At 40.4% G+C, this 17,321-nt stretch overlaps 3 protein-coding genes and 1 pseudogene across 3 annotated transcripts; 3 read left to right on the top strand and 1 right to left on the bottom strand.

Moving 5' to 3' along the window:
* Positions 1-3,474: 3,474 nt before the first annotated feature.
* On the top strand, positions 3,475-6,418 carry LOC106440729 (cysteine-rich receptor-like protein kinase 11). Its single transcript, XM_013882468.3, has 7 exons — positions 3,475-4,448; positions 4,533-4,655; positions 4,765-4,886; positions 5,050-5,260; positions 5,344-5,581; positions 5,667-5,826; positions 5,914-6,418. The coding sequence occupies exons 1-7, from the start codon at positions 3,602-3,604 to the stop codon at positions 6,244-6,246; spliced, it is 2,034 nt and encodes a 677-aa protein (XP_013737922.2). The 5' UTR covers positions 3,475-3,601; the 3' UTR covers positions 6,247-6,418.
* Positions 6,419-7,676: 1,258 nt separating this feature from the next.
* LOC106375756 (cysteine-rich receptor-like protein kinase 11) lies at positions 7,677-10,391 on the top strand. Its single transcript, XM_022694694.2, has 7 exons — positions 7,677-8,530; positions 8,613-8,744; positions 8,848-8,969; positions 9,060-9,270; positions 9,357-9,594; positions 9,667-9,826; positions 9,903-10,391. The coding sequence occupies exons 1-7, from the start codon at positions 7,687-7,689 to the stop codon at positions 10,233-10,235; spliced, it is 2,040 nt and encodes a 679-aa protein (XP_022550415.1). The 5' UTR covers positions 7,677-7,686; the 3' UTR covers positions 10,236-10,391.
* Positions 10,392-10,620: 229 nt separating this feature from the next.
* On the top strand, positions 10,621-13,289 carry LOC106375760 (annotated as a pseudogene).
* LOC106375759 (probable serine/threonine-protein kinase At1g09600) lies at positions 13,261-16,432 on the bottom strand. Its single transcript, XM_013815747.3, has 6 exons — positions 15,019-16,432; positions 14,662-14,949; positions 14,274-14,591; positions 13,959-14,180; positions 13,703-13,885; positions 13,261-13,638 (listed from the first exon to the last, which is right to left on the bottom strand). Exons 1-6 carry the CDS (start codon positions 15,352-15,354, stop codon positions 13,381-13,383), a joined length of 1,605 nt encoding a protein of 534 aa, XP_013671201.1. The 5' UTR covers positions 15,355-16,432; the 3' UTR covers positions 13,261-13,380.
* Between the last annotated feature and the right edge of the window lie 889 nt (positions 16,433-17,321).

Consider the following 17,321-nt stretch of genomic DNA (forward strand, 5'->3'; position numbering starts at 1 on the left):
GAAAATATATTGTTGATGTTAATTTTAAAAATTTCATTTTTTTTCCAGGTTCGAAAAGGAAGACTTACTGCCCATTACAGAGAGATCTTCGGTGAGTCGGGTAGTCGTTTAGACCCGGCCTCTTCTTCCGCTCCCAGTTCTTCGGGCCAGGAGACTGTCCCCGAGACTCAGTACACTCAGAGAGTCTCTGGGTCTACTTCTTCTAGTGCACCATCGGCTCCTCATGTGCCTCCTCCGATGCCTCCTCCTGTGCCTCCTCCGATGGCACCTCCGATGGCCGCTGATATTCATCCTGATCTGATGGTGCCTCCGAGTGCTCCTTACTCGCAGTACACGGTAGAGGACATTCTCAGTCTGCCAGGCAGAGAAGGTTTACCAGTCATCGACCCAGACCGACCGGACGGAACGTTGTGGTATGTTGCATTAATTTTTTTAATTCGTTTAAATATCTTTTATAACATTAAAAAATAATTTATATTTTAAAATTGTATTTTCCAGGTGGGGGGTTGACGGATGTCTTGCATCGGACGTAACCGACACGATCAAGGGTTACTTCTCCATGGCACATCCAAACTGGAGTAAGACGCCTCACTACGTCAGAAAGACGTGGTTCAAAATTTACGCTGTAAGTTTCTATTAATTAATTATATATATTTTAATTTTTTCATGATTTATATATATACTTTCTAAAAAACTAATTGTTAATTTATTTTTTCCAACAGCAAAAATATAATTGGGCTTTGGGGATCACTGAGAGGGTGAGGAAGAAGTTTAACGCGAAAGCGAAAGTTCGCTTGTTGGACACGGTCTCCAACTGGAAGGGTGACTGGATCGTGAAGGGGTATGAGCGTGGCAAACCCGCTGAGCTCACCACGGACGTGTGGGATGGCCTCATCCGTTATTGGCGCCTTCCTGATTCGATTAGAATCGCCCAGGCTTGCTCTAACTCCCGTAACACGGTCGATGAGCACGGGAACGGGCCGATGCTTCACACTACGGGCCAAAAACCCCACGCCGGTGTCCGTTTGGAAATGGTAATTAAATATTTTATTAAATAATTTTTTAATAATTATATTAATTTATTCTAACTTTCTTAACTGTTTTTTAGGCCAAAGAGACGGGACATCTCCCGTCTCTTATGGAACTTTACGAGAGGACCCACAAGAACAAGGCGGGCGTATTTGTAGATGGCAAGTCCGAGCAAATCTACAACGACGTAGTTGCTCGGGTTGAAGACCGCCAGACTCAGCTGACCCAGCAGTCTACCGACGGATTACCCGTCACCTTATCCACACTTGAAGTGGATAAGATTTACGAGGAGGTAAATTTTCAAAAAAATTAATTTTTAATTATTCATTTAATTTAACTTTAAATATTTACTTACAATGTTCATTTTTTGTTTTTAAGGTTGTCCCTAAAAAAAAGGGACGGACGTTGGGTATTGGTTCCGTCAACGATGTTCCGAGAGCGACATCGTCTTATGGTCAGCGACGGGATGATGAAGTCACGGAGCTGCGTAGAGAGTCCGCTCAGCTGCGTAACGAGTTGACCGCGACAAAATCTCGTATGGGTGGAGTTGAGGGCTTCTTAGACGTTATTGCGGCCGCAAATCCGGAATGGGAGTCCATGTTGAGGAACATGCGACAACAACATCCCATTCATGGCGAGTCATCCGACGACGTACATAACGAGGCGGATGTTACGAGGAGGAGTGATGAATTCTACCGGGCGATGAACGACCCTTAGTTTTTTTTTTGTTGTTGTATTATATAAATTCAAAACTTATTTATTTATAAAATATTTTCATATGAATTTATTTTTATTTTGAATTTTAATTTATTATTAAATTAAATAATTTTAATTATTTTTTAATTATATTTTAAAATTCTGTAAAATAATTAAAACGAAGTAAATTTGTAGCTAATGTACGACCTCTTTACGTGGAAATCTTACGAGGAAATGACGAGAAACAGTTTACGAGTATTTTACGAGGAATTATTTACGAGGAAATAACGAGGAAATGTTTACGACCATTTTACGAGGAAATCATTTCGTGGTTGTTACGTGTATTTTGCGAGGAAAATCTTTCAAGGTATTTACTTGTAGATTACGAGGAACTGTTTTCGAGTTATTTACGAGGAATTGTAGCGACGTCCTTACGAGGAATTGTAGCGACGTCTTTACGACGAATCGTTTTACCTCGTCTTTACGACGAAATATATTTCTCGCTAAGTTACGACGAATTAGCGAGGAAATATGTGTTACGACGGACGTGTAACGAGCAAACGCGTTTCCTCGCTAATTCGTCGTAAAGCCTCTTTTACGACGAAATAACGAGGAAAACCGCCCTCGTTAAGATTATGTTTTCTTGTAGTGCTTTTTAGCCCGCCTTGAAATGTTACGAAAATGCACGTTCATTCGTTGGAATATGGTTGAAGCTGCAACAAAAAGATTCCAATGCGAAGGTGGATTCCGGCGAGGTTAGCTGGATGAGTTAAGTTTCTATAACATGTTACAAAAGTTAAAGAGTTCATGGGCGAGGTTCACTTAGTCACTTCACTTAAACCGGTTAGGATGCATGCAACCTCCGAAATTGGACGGATACGGCACGAATACATCCGTATATGAATTAAAGATTTTTTTAACTGAATGTTATATTATTCAATATGTTATATTATTCAAATAAAGTCGTTTGGTTAGAAACTGAATGGTTGAGGACTTGGTCTCGCTAGAAACTAGAGCTGAAAAATACCATACTCTCCGGGGGAAAAAATCAATAAAGCATCAACATCATATCATCTTGTAGTGGAACGCGTAATTTGGGCAAGAAGACTTTTCGAGTCACTTCGGTCCACTTGATTTTAGGCCAGCCTTTACATCCAGTGTCGGTCCAACATTTTCAAAATTTTCTTGATGCCCTAAGTTCATTTAAAATTTTATGTCCATGCTATTTGTGTAATTTTTTTTATAGTACCAAATATATGCCTAAAATTGTTTAAAATCATGATACCCTAAGTGGTCAGTTGCTTTGCCTATACTTCGGACCGGCCGGCCATGTTTACATTAGAGGCTTTCCAGCACTAAGAAGCTGTTGGCTTAACGATTCTTTCTTCAAACCTTTTGCGCCCGCCTGTCTCACTTTTGCGCCGGAGGGAATGGGATTCAAACCCATGATACAATATTCTTGTATGTCGATTTAGCAAACCAATGCCTTACCTCATATGATAACAAGCACCCACATAAAAGATGGCGCAAATCATGACAATCATACATAAAACAAAATTTGAAAGTGGGAGTCAATTCTACGCAACGCAACTATTCTCACGCCTACAATAAAAATTGATATCTGTAATGATCACCATCTGTCTTTTATCCATTGGCTTCTAGCAATTTAGTATACCACCCATGTCGTCAGTATTCTGGGTCCAAATTAGAAATTCAAGATTATTATTATATAACGTTGACTTTTGACTTACCGTGCCGTTTGAAAGTTTGAGGATCACTGATTTCAGAGAAACTTCCATTTGCTGTTTTAAGCTTGTAAGAAACGAACATATACTAAAGCAAAATATTTTGCTTTCGCTACAATCTTAAAGAGATTATGAAGCAGTGGAGTTTGTTTTCAATCCTCTGTTTTGTCCTAATAAGCTTTGGCATTGCTTCGGTTTCAGCACAAACATGTATGGATAATGATGGGCATTTCAGGCCCAACGGTACTTACGACACAAACCGGCGTCTTATCCTCTCTTCACTTCCTTCCAACGTCACGACTCAAGAGGGCCTCTTCTTCAACGGTTCCATCGGACAAGAACCCAACCGTGTCTACGCAATAGGGATGTGCATCCCAGGCTCAACTCCACAGGACTGTTCTGATTGTATCAAGTCCGCGTCTGATGGTTTGATACAGAGTTGTCCTAACCAAACAAACGCGTTTACATGGCCCGGTGACCCCACGCTTTGCTATGTTCGCTACTCCAACACTTCTTTCTTAGGATCTTCGGATCTGGACCCGCGTCCACTGTTCTTCAACACAGGAGATATAACCTCAAATCTAACCGAGTTCACGACAATATGGGAAGGCTTAGTTGTTCGTATGATTGATGCAGCCTCCACCGCAAAAAGCACACCATCCTCTAGTAATAATCATTATAAAGCTGATATGGCACTCTTGACTGCTCTTGAGAACATATATGCTTTGATGCAATGCACGCCAGATCTTTCCTCTGGTGATTGTGATAACTGTCTGCGGCAGAGCGCAAGGGACTACCAGTCATGCTGTGGTCAGAAGCAAGGAGGCGTTGTTATGCGGCCAAGCTGCTTTTTCAGGTGGGACTTGTATAAATACTCTAAGGCCTTTGATAATATCACGGTGGCTTCTTCTCCTCCTCCTCTTCCTCCTATGGCTTCTCCTTCTCCTGGAGATGATCAGGCCAGAAGGACCAATAATGGTAAGTTTTTCAAACTGAAGAAAAATTTATGATTATATGAATAACTGAAACATATGACATTATTTATTATGTGATTATGAGAAGATAGCAAAGGAATCTCACCTGGAGTTGTCGCGGCTATTACAGTTCCAACCGTCATTATACTTCTTGTTCTAGGAGTTGTTCTTTGTAGGAGAAGAATGTCAATGCAAAGAACTGACGTCGAATGTTAGTTTCTTGTGTTTAGCTCTCGTTGTTTCCTTTCATTATAAGCATATATTGCTCCTTAATCCAAGAGAAAAACATGAAGCAGAACTAATACACATTTGCATTGCAGCTGATAGTGATATCTCAACTGCACAATCATCCCAATACGACTTAAAAACAATTGAAGCTGCAACAAACAAGTTTTTGATGAGTAATAAGCTTGGTGAAGGTGGATTCGGCGAGGTTTACAAGGTAAAGAGGTCTCTGTTTTTCATTTTTCTAATTTACTGTACATTATTTTTATGCAACATTTCTCATAGTTTGTAATATCATACTCTTCCAGTGTTAAAAATAAAGAAGTTATTATAGGTTATGAGAATAACCAGCTATGCTTGTTTCATTCATTGCATTGTAGGGTACACTTTCAAATGGAACTGAAGTGGCTGTGAAGCGACTGTCGAAAAAGTCAGGACAAGGGATAAGAGAGTTCAAGAACGAGGCCGTCCTTGTCTCAAAACTTCAACACAGGAATTTGGTTAGACTTCTTGGATTCTGTTTGGAAGGAGATGAAAAGATTCTGATCTACGAGTTTGTCCCCAACAAAAGCCTTAACCATTTCCTATTTGGTATGGCTCCAATAGTTTTTTCTTAATTTTGGAAGGATTCTTGTTCAGTTTTAAAGTGACTGATCGTACATGGACATGAGCAGACCCTAAGAAGCAAAGCCAACTAAACTGGACTAAGCGATACAAGATCATTGGAGGGATAGCTAGAGGAATTCTTTATCTTCATCAAGATTCACAGCTCACAATCATACACCGTGACCTCAAAGCCAGCAACATTCTGTTAGATGCCAATATGAACCCAAAAATTTCAGATTTTGGGTTGTCGACAATCTTTGGAATGGAGCAAACTCGAGGAAATACCAGCAGAATTGCTGGAACATAGTAAGTTCTTCTCACAATAGCTGACAACACACAGAGTTTATCTAACCTTTTTAACGGCATATTAACCCGAGTTGAATGTTTTCAGTGGTTACATGTCTCCTGAGTATGCAATGCATGGTCAATACTCCATGAAATCTGATATTTACAGCTTTGGAGTCTTAGTACTCGAGATTATAAGTGGCAAGAAAAACAGCAGAGCTTACCAGATGGATGAAACTAGCACTCCTGGCAACTTGGTCACTTATGTGAGTATGAAGAAAAACAACAATTTTTGTCTCTATAATAACATATAACAACGTATGACCGAGTTTCTTGATTGTTCATTATGTTAGGCTTGGAGGCTTTGGAGAAATGGATCGCCACTTGAGCTGGTGGATCCGGCTATTGGAAGGAACTATCAGAGTAATGAAGTCACTAGATGCATCCATATCGCACTCTTATGTGTACAAGAAAATCCAGAAGACCGACCAATGTTATCAACTATCATCTTGATGCTCACTAGCAACACAATCACTCTACCAGTGCCTCGCCTACCAAGTTTCATCCCTCGGAGCAGGGACGAACTGGACCAGATATCTGAGGGACTAGAATCAAGTCAATCTACAGGAAGATCTGTCGGTCATTCTGTGAATGACGTGTCAATAACTGATTTAGACCCTCGTTAAAGATAGAAGTATTCTCTATGTGCAAACTTGTATGGGACTTGTATAATCTTATTTCATGTATTCTCTCTGTTTAGAATTTAAGTATTTAGCATTCATATAGATGACTGGAATATTCTCTTTTCAATGCAAAAATCATAGTAACACGTTTTAGGCTGTTTTAGCCATTGGAAAATCTTTAGTATCCAAAAGCGGAAAGTATATCAATATATGAAACAGGACAAAAACAGAAGTAGTAATGTTTGTGAGTTGTCTTTTAATAAGATCTCCTTGTTTCACACGGCAACAATTCTGTTACTCCCAACGCTGTTTCTTAAACAAGTGTTGCACTCAGCATTTGATTATAAAGCAGCTGATATCTTATTACTTAGCACATAAGTGACTGGAGTATTCTCCTTTCAATGCAAAAAAAAAAAGTGTAACACATTTTCGCCATTGGAGGATTTTCGATATCAAAATTGGGAAAGCATATTCATTCTATGAAACAGGACAAAAACAGAGTGTTTAGTACTGTTCTTGAATTGTTATTTTTGTTTTCACCTTTTTAGCTCGCCGTGAATCTTACGAAAATGCACGTGCATTCGTTGGAATATGGTTGGAGCTGCAACAAATAAGATTCCAAAGTGAAGGTGGATTCCGGCGAGGTTAAGCAAAGTTTCTATTACATGTTAATGAAAGTTAAGACGCTTGTCTGTGCGAGGTTGACTTAGAGCATCATTATCCCTGAAACCCAGATGCGGTTTCTTAATTTTTTTTATTTTTTTTTTTACTTTTTCAAATTAAAAAAAAAAACGAATCAATCGTGAGCTGCCACGTATTAGTGGGACCCGCGAACAGTGTAAGAAACCCTTAAGAACCGACTACTATTTAATAGTTTTTGTAACCGGTTTCTTTAAAAAAAGTGGGTCCTACGCGGGACCCACACGCTAAGAAACCCTCTAGTATCCCCGGATAAAGATGCTCTTAGTCACTTCACTTAAACCGGTTAGGATGCATGCTATATCCGTACATGAATTAACTTTCTTTTTTTTTTTTGATTGAATGTTAGATTATACAAATAAAGTCGTTTGGTTAGAGACGGAATCGTTGAGGACTTGGTCTCACTATAAACTAGAGCTGGAAATTTGAAAGTGGGGGTGGTCAATTCCACACAACGCAACTTTTCTCACGTCTACGATAAACGTTGATGTACGTAACGATCATCGTATGTCTTTTAGTCAAAATGGCTTCTAGTAATAATAGTATCACCTATGTCGTCAGTATTATGGATCCACACTAGAAAATCCAACATTATCGTTACTGATGTTGACTTTTGACTTATCGTGACGTTTCTGAAAGCTTGAGGATCATTATCAGATAAACTTCCATATACTGTTTAAAGGTTGTAAGAAACGAACAGATGCGTTTGCTTTTGCTACAACCTTATAGTGAATCATAAAGCAGATGAGTTTGTTTTCTATACTCTGTTTTGTCCTAATAACTAGCTTTGGCGTTGCTTCGGTTTCAGCACAAAGATGTATGAATAGAAAAGGGAATTTCATGCCCAATGGTACCTACGACGTAAACCGCCGTCTCATCCTCTCTTCACTTCCTTCCAACGTCACAAGCAAAGAAGGCCTCTTCTTCAACGGTTCCATCGGACAAGAACCCAACCGTGTCTACGCAGTAGGGATGTGCATCCCTGGATCAACTTCAGATGACTGTTCTGTTTGTATCAAGCTCGCATCTGATCGTTTGATAAAGAATTGTACTAACCAAACAAACGCGTTTGCTTGGCCAGCTGACCCCACGCTTTGCCATGTGCGCTACTCCAACACTTCTTTCTTAGGATCTGCGGATCTGAAACCGCGTGTACTGCTTCCCAAAGAAGGAGATATCATCTCAAATCTAACAGAGTTCACAAAAACATGGGAAGACTTAGTTGTTCGTATGATTGATGCAGCCTCAGCAGCAAAAAGCACACCATCATCTAGTAATAACCATTACAGGGCTGATGTTGCACCCTTGACAGTTCTCCAGAACATATACGCTTTGATGCAATGCACGCCTGATCTTTCCTCTGGTGATTGTGATACCTGTCTGCGACAGAGCGCAAGGGCCTACCAGTCATGCTGTGGTCAGAAGCAAGGAGGCGTTGTTACGCGGCCAAGCTGCTTTTTCAGGTGGGACTTGTATGCATTCTCTAAGGCCTTTGATAATATTACTGTGGCTTCTCTTCCTCCTCCTCGTCTTCCTCCTGTGGCTTCTCCTCCTCCTGCATATGATCACGCCAGAACGACCGATAATAGTAAGTGTTTTCACATTGAAGAAAATTTATGATTGTATGAATAACTGAAACATATGAAATTATTTTATGTGATTATGAGAAGATAGCAAAGGAATCTCATCTGGAGTTGTCGCAGCTATTACAGTTCCAACTGTTGTTACCGTCTTTATACTGCTTGTTCTAGGATTTGTTCTTTGTCGGAGGAGAGAGTCAATGCAAAGAACTGAAGTTGAGTGTTAGTTTCTTGTCTTGTTGTTTCCTTTCATTATAACCATATTTTGTTCTTTAAGCCAAGAGAAGAAAACATGAAGCAGAACTAATAAACCTTTGCTTTGCAGCTGATAGTGATATTTCAACTCCACAGTCATCCCAATACGACTTTAAGACAGTTGAAGCTGCAACAAACAAGTTTTCGAGGCATAATAAGCTCGGTGAAGGTGGATTCGGTGAGGTTTACAAGGTGAGGAGTTATCTATTTTTCATTTTTTGGAAGTTAGTATAGATAATTAAAATAACTGGCTGTGCTTGTTTCATTCAATGGTTATTGTAGGGTACACTTTCAAATGGAACAGAAGTGGCTGTGAAGCGACTGTCAGAAAAGTCAGGACAAGGGATAAGAGAGTTCAAGAACGAAGCTGTTCTTGTCTCAAAACTTCAACATAGGAATTTGGTTAAGCTTCTTGGATTCTGTCTGGAAGGAGAAGAAAAGATTCTGATCTATGAGTTTGTCCCCAACAAAAGCCTTGACTATTTCCTATTTGGTATGGTTCCTTTCAATAGCTTTTCTTATTGGAATGATTCTTCTTCAGGTTTTAAACTGATTAATCTTACATATGGAGATGAACAGACCCTGAAGAGCAAGACCAGCTTCATTGGACTCAGCGGTACAAAATTATTGGAGGCATTGCTAGAGGGATTCTTTATCTTCATCAAGATTCACAGCTCACAGTCATACACCGTGATCTCAAAGCCAGCAACATTCTTTTAGATGCCAATATGAACCCAAAAATTTCAGATTTTGGATTGTCGACAATCTTTGGAATGGAGCAAACTCGAGGCAATACCAGCAGAATAGCTGGAACCTAGTAAGTTCAGCTCACAATGTTTGTTGAACTTTTTTTCTAATGGCATATTAGCCCTGAGTTGCATGTTTTTAGTGGTTACATGTCTCCCGAGTATGCAATGCAAGGTCAATACTCCATGAAATCTGACATTTACAGCTTTGGAGTCTTAGTTCTTGAGATTATTAGCGGCAAGAAAAACGGCGGAGTTTACCAGATGGATGAAACTAGTACTCCTGGCAACTTGGTCACTTACGTGAGCATAATGCCCAATTTTTTTAAATAACATATTTCAAGATATGACTGATTTTCTTGATTGTTCATTGTGTTAGGCTTGGAGGCTTTGGAAAAATGGATCACCACTAGAGATGGTGGATCTAGCCATTGGAAGGAATTACGAGATTAATGAAGTCACTAGATGCATCCACATTGCGCTCTTATGTGTACAAGACAATCCAGAAGACCGTCCAATGTTATCAACTATCATATTGATGCTCACTAGTAACACAATCACTCTACCAGTGCCTCGCCTACCAAGTTTCATCCCTCGGAGCAGGCACGAACTGGACCAGGTATCTGAGGGACTAGAATCAAGTCGATCTACAGGAAGATATGTTGGTCATTCTGTAAATGACGTGTCAATAACTGATTTAGAGGCTCGTTAAAGATGGAAGTATTCTCTATATGTACAAAGTTGCGTGATGCTTTGTATAATCTTATTCCATGTATTCTCTCTGTTTAGAATTTAATATTTAGCATTCATATAGGTGACTGGAATATTTTATTTTCAGTATTAAAATCATGGTAACACATTCTCGCCATTGGAGGATCTTCACTATCAAAATCCGGAAAGCTTATCAATATATATGAAACAGGATGAAAACAGAGTAGTAATGTTTGTGAATCGTCTTTTAACAGACCTCCTTGTTTCACACCACACGGCAACAATTCTGATGATCCCCAAAGCTGTTTCTCAAACAAGTGTTGCAATAAACATTTGATTATAAAGTAGATGATAACCATACCTTGAAGTTGAAACTACACGTTCATTCGTTTCAATATGGTTGAAGCTGCGTGCAACAAACAATATTCCAAGGTGATGGTGGGTTCCACCGAGGTTAAGCTAAGTTTCTCATTGTATAACCACTCTTGGTACAGAGGGTTATTCTTTAGATCGGAATATCTAAAAGTTAACTCGGATACTGAGAGAGTTTATGACTTCCACCATTGCTTTGCTAATACATATAGATGCTAAACCTTGTTACCAGATTTTTTTTTTTTTTTTTTGTTGTTGCTCAAACCGGTTAACTGCTAAACCGAGATGGCATGAACCGGACACAAAAGCTATTAACCATGATTTCTGCCCTCTCCCTCCCCCAGCCCCGCCTCAAATCGTTCCTCTAGCGGATTCTCATTCTTATGCGGTAAAGAGAGAGGGAATAACATTCTGGTTCGAATGGTGTTTTTAGGATATTGCTTAGGGTTTGGAGTTTCAATTCATCGAAACTAGGTTATCATCTGTCTGTTTAGAACTCTCCATTGCGGCTCACACTAACACTTACTGTGCTGCTCTGTTTGCATCCATTGAAAGTTGAAAACTTTTGCAGAAGAATTAAACGCCTGAGTAAATCTGGAATCAATTACGTTGAAATCCGATGTTAGGAGAATACTAAATGAGCAAAGTTCAGTTCTTGTAATTAATTTGCATTTGAAATGTCTTCTTTTTGATGTTCCACTTTTGAACAGGTGGAATCTTGCTAAGTCTTGTGATGATAAAGTCTGTGGCTTCTCCTTGCAGTGTATGTAATAGAATCTCTTTCCACTCTTGTGTCTTGTTATTCAATCAACGTGGTCTAATTAACTTTTAATTTAATCCAGAAGCTTGTCGTTGACCATTTGAGTCTTGTGATGATGACACACCTTATATATTTACTACTTTGTTTAGGGATTTGTATCTCAGAAACTCAAGTTTGACAGATCTTGTAAGAAAGTGAAGCAGAGAGCAGTAAGAATGGAACTCACAATCACTCAACCTGATGACTGGCATCTTCATCTCCGTGATGGCGATCTTCTTCAGGCTGTTGTTCCCCACAGGTCTTATAACTTCCTGCATTTGCATTTGTTTTTTACTGATGTATGGTTTCTCTTGATGGAGTTTAATTGTGTCTTGTGCTGTTGTGCATTTTTCACTTCACTGCTTTGATGCTTGTGTTTTGTCTGATGGGGTGTGGGTTGTGTTGCATTTGTGTGTAGTGCGAGTAATTTTAGGAGAGCGATTGTGATGCCGAATCTGAAGCCGCCTGTTACAACCACTTCAGTTGCCATTACTAACCGTGAATCTATCATGAAAGCTTTGCCACATGGGAGTAGCTTTGATCCGCTAATGACTCTTTATTTGATTGACAAAACCCATCCTGATGAGATCAAGCTTGCCCGTATGTTCCTTTGCCATTGTTTCTTCCTCATGCTTCAAGTAGTCAGATACATTGAATTGAGATTCTATTGGAGGGAGTTTCAGTTTATGTTCAATATAATCTCATTTTTTTAAAGGAGAAAGTGGTGTGGTTTATGCGGTGAAGCTGTACCCTGCTGGAGCAACAACCAACTCTCAAGATGGTGTCACAGACCTCTTTGGAAAATGCTTACCAGTACTAGAAGAGATGGTCAAACAAAACATGCCTCTCCTGGTAAAATAAATCACACACAGCAGCAGACTAGACTTTGTATATTTTAGACTTTCTTGTCTAAGGAATGTTTTTGGTTAGGTTCATGGGGAGGTCACAGATCTGAAAATCGATGTCTTCGACCGCGAGAGAATATCTTCATTGAGACAGTTCTGCAGCCTCTAATCCAGCGCCTTCCACAGCTTAAAGTAGTGATGGAACACATCACCACCATGGATGCTGTGAACTTTGTTCAATCTTGCCAAGAAGGTTTTCTAACTCACCTTAGCTTTCATTCATTGTCTTTTTGGTTTTGTGCTCAAACCCCTTTAGTTGGGGTTTGTGGGAGCAACAGTCACACCACAACATCTCCTTCTCAACAGGAACGCTCTTTTCCAAGGAGGATTACAACCGCACAACTACTGCCTTCCCGTTCTCAAAAGAGAGATTCACCGTATGTTCTGTTCTTCACTCTCCCTCATTGAGATTCACTGAGGTTTCATTTCTTACAGCTTTTACTTCAAATTTTAACAGGAGAAGCCATTGTTAAAGCTGTAACTAGTGGAAGCAAGAAGTTCTTCCTAGGCACAGATAGTGCACCACACGAACGAAGGAGAAAAGAATCATCCTGCGGATGTGCTGGTATTTACAGCGCTCCCGTTGCCTTGTCCTTATACGCAAAGGTCTTTGATGAGGTGAAGCAACAAACAATAGTGTGCTTTCTCATTTTTGAAGTTTCCTTCTTATGTTTCATATCTGTTCGTTAATGTATATAGGCTGGTTCGCTTGACAAGTTGGAAGCTTTCACAAGCTTCAATGGACCTGACTTCTATGGCCTACCGAGAAACTCGTCAAAGATTACTCTCAAGAAAGATCCTTGGAAGGTTCCAGAGGCTTTCTCCTTCTCCTTTGGGGATATCATTCCCATGTTTGCTGGAGAAACCCTTCAATGGAAACCATTCTTCGAATGAAATTGTCCAAATAGGAGTACTTGTTTTGTATCTTTTGGATTGGATTCTCTTATGAATGAGGAATAAAAAGCAAGAATGTTGTTTATTATGTGTGTTTTGAATCTGTAGTTTTTCTCCATTGAATCTAATTGACAGTAGTACAAATGTACAATCCTCAATCAGAGTGTGCATGATGCCTACTCTCTCCGATCCGAAGAAGATGTCCCATTCTCATAAACTCTAGATGGACTCATTGGCCAAGGTATGTCGTCCTCCATATTCACCGATCCAGCTAGATTCTGGCTGTGTCCATATGGAGACGTGTAAGAGTCTTCTGCTCCAGTTTCATCATCGGTTGTCATGTCCGTAGCTGTTTGCATTTGTCTAGGAGTCTCGTCTTCCTCGTAAGACTTTGTATATGAAGTTTCTCTGCTCGTGGATTCTGAACACGTTCTCTGCAACATATATGCATCATGTTTTACATATTTCTTCTTGAAGAAACCTAAAGATTAGAGATACCTGAAGCTGCTGTGTGAGAGAAGAATCTTCTTGAATTGGCTCTACAGCTTGAGATTCGTTTGTTCTTCTAATTTCTGAAGCTTGTTTTCTAGTTTCATCGCGCTTCTTAATGTCCATTTCTTTACTGGGAGTGTACTTTGGTAGAGAAGATGGATCACAAGCCAATGGCTCAGTGTTGAAGTACTGTTTCACGGTGGAAGAAGCTATTAAGAACAACAAAACCAAGGGAACATGTAAAAGATTCAAATCCAAGTACCTCGCTGTTGAGAGCAGTAGCTGCAGTGCCTCGACGATCTGGATCTATTGAGAGCAGAGTCTCTAGAAGAGAAATAACAGGAACCGGAAACTCTTTGAATGTCTCTGCTATATTTGATCCATATGGAAACATTGGTCTTAACGGAGCCGAGAGCTTTATCTTAGTCCAATAATCCTCTGAAGGTGATCCACACAACTCAAATATCTTTTGCAGTTGGTCTGTCTTAACACAGATAAAAAAAAAAAAAAAAGGTTCTGAGACTTTGCTTATCTGGTTAAAAGAACAAGACTGGTTTTGAATGTAATAATTGCTTACCTCTTTTTTACCAGGAAGGATAGGCTTTCCAGCGTATATCTCACCTATTACACAGCCTGTGCTCCACATGTCGATGCCAACACTGTAACGAGAAGCTCCAAGCAAAAGCTCAGGAGGTCGGTACCATAGAGTTACAACGTTTGTAGTCAAAGGAACACTGTTGTGAGGATCAAAGAACGTTGATAGTCCAAAATCAGCAATCTTGAGGACTCCATGTTGGTTTATGAGAAGATTAGAGCTTTTTATATCTCTATGGAGTACATGGTTAGTGTGACAATGATCAAGCCCTCTTAAGAGCTGCGTCATGTAGCATTTAACCTGAAAGAGATTGATAAGAATAGAGAGATGTGGTGATTGATGGGTACAAAGATGTTATGAAAAAAGGTACCTGAGGTTCTGAGAATTCAACACCGAGTAGTGAAGAGAGTCCTAAGAGGTCATGCTCCATGTATTCGAAGATCATGTAGAGGATAGAGGAGTCGTGTTCTACAAGCATTAGCCCTTCTAGTTTGATGATGTTTGGATGGTCTAGCTTGCGGAGGATTGTGATCTCTCTGGCTATGCACTTGATGCTTTCTGAGTCGGTGACATCGAATCTGATTCTCTTCAGAGCTACGGTCTTGTTGCGGAGAAGATCTCTAGCTTTGAACACCTTGCTGAATGTTCCTCTCCCAATCTGTTTATCAAACGAGAATCAATAAGGAGAGGGAGAGTCTTATAAAGAGAAGGGAGAAGAGAGAGAGACTTGTTCTTGCTTCTCGAAGTGAGATTCACGGCGAGGAATCCAACCAACCAGAGCTTCACCAGCGACGGAGATAAGCCACGGCGGCCAACCGGAGGCAGCTAACTCCGTTGAGCGAGGAGGAGGATTAACAACAAGAACGCTCTCTTCTCTCTTCAGCTCCTTAAGACCTAACTTATTATCACTTACCTTCAACAACTCTGAAACATTTTGAGCTTGATCATCACCATCACCCTCAGCTATAACCATTCTTGATGGAGGCATGTGGAAGCGAGGACGGTGTTCCGGCGACTCTTGTGTTGCCGGTTTCTTTCTCCGAGAAGAAATGATACAACCCATGATGATAAAAGCTTGAAACACACGGCACTGAATGAATGTGTTAACATTGTGAATATGATGGAGAAGAGACAGAATATAGAAATTGCCAATAAAGTAACACAAATAAAAAAGCGGAAAGGAGGAAATGTCTGAAGGCTGTTCAGAACCAAATTCGCCGGAAAGTGACAGGACCCAACCTTAACTTTTTCCTTTTAAAGGAAAACAAACATATTTGTTTGGGATGAATTTGCATCTCCTCAAGGCCCATTAGACATTGACCTAGGCTCGTATTGCTAGGAAGCTCTAGGCTTCATCTTTCTATAAATAAGAAACTACTTTCTTCTTAGAAAGGATCTTCTTCTCCCTTTCATCTAGACTTATAACACTTCTTACAAAAAGTTTATGGATTCTTAGATTTAATTTACATTCGTAATCATACATGTAATATAATCTTTGATCAATAAACTCTTTTTGATATTCATTTTTCATTTGATTTCTATGTTAATTTCTCTTAAACCTCAAGAATCTAAGAAATCTATTTCTTAAATTCTTTATTGTAAGAAATCAAGATCCACGGTTTGGAGCCAGAAGAGAGATGAAGACGACCATGATTCGAACTTCGTTGATGTTATTGGTTTCAGAACGGTGATGTCATCCTTCTCGGGTGAGAGAAACAGAGGCGGTTGTGGGCTGTTTCTCCACACATCTTGTCGACAAATTGACTCAGGAGAGAGCTTTATCAGCTCACGATGAAGCTTACGAGATAGAGAAACTGTCCATGAAACTAGAGTTTTCTCTTAATCATTTGTTGAAGTTCAAGAGAGCTCCCATGCTCGGCCAAGCGGTGTGACGATGTTCGGATCGAGACTTCAATGCTCTCATGTCCGTCAACAGCATCAGGTTGCCGAGATTAGTTCTGAGAATGAGGCCTCCACCAACGGCAACGTCTCCGAGTTCTCCGCGAGTTACAACAGAGACCACAGTGGTTTTCAGATAAAGGAAGAAGCTTTCTCAGAGATTCAATGGTTTGTCGATGTCAGGGCATCGAACTCGTGGCCACAGGAAGAGGACGATGACATAGATCGACGAAGCCAAAGTCGTAACTTCTCTGATACGGAACGTTGAGAAAGACGGTCAGAAGCGCTCAGACGCCATTGATAGACAGGTCATAGGCTCTGAGGTTCCTCAGAAGCTCGTGTTGAACAAGATGAAGAGCGGCCTTTTCCAGAGCAAAGAACATGAGAGAGATGCTGAGGAAGTTCTCGATTTTGGGTCTGCACACGCCTTGTTTGACGAATTGACTCAGAGAGCTTCTAACTGCATTGCTTCTCCTACTTCCTCCGATGTCACCACCGCGACCACACTTGCGCCGGCTGTTTCTCTGGCGAGTTTGGTTTATTCAGATAAGGCCTCTGTCAAGTCTATGGAGATGTTCACACGCGATACGTTTGCGACCAAGGTGGTAGAACACGAGAACGTCTACGTCAGGATGCGAAGAAGGCTCCATCATCAACAAAGATGGTCTACATGATTCAATACTATCTACGGCTCTCGATCCTGAGTTCTCTGCACGATCTCATCAAGCTCTTGCCTCTACGTCACAAAATCTCCACGACTTGAAGAAGAACATGAAGAAGTGTGGTCACGTTAGGCCTGGGCGTTTGGGTCTTCGGGTCTTCGGGTCGGGTTCGGGCCGGTTCCTTTCGGGTCCGGGTCTTTTCGGGTCCTAAATATTTAGACCCAATAGGTACTTAGAAATTTTCGGTTCGGGTTCAGGTCGGTTCTTCTCGGTCCGGGTCGGTTCGGGTCGGTTCTTCTCGGGTCCGAGTCGGTTCGGGTCTATAATTAAAATACCCATGAAATACCCGTAATTTTTCGGGTCCATATCGGGTCCGGGTCGGGTTCGGGTATTTAGGATCTGAAAATGACATGATATACTCAATTCCATCAACTTTAGTTGAATATTTGTCATATATATCTAAAATTTT

Source organism: Brassica napus, chromosome C1 (genome assembly GCF_020379485.1).
Source record: "Brassica napus cultivar Da-Ae chromosome C1, Da-Ae, whole genome shotgun sequence".
Taxonomy (NCBI): Eukaryota; Viridiplantae; Streptophyta; class Magnoliopsida; order Brassicales; family Brassicaceae; genus Brassica; species Brassica napus.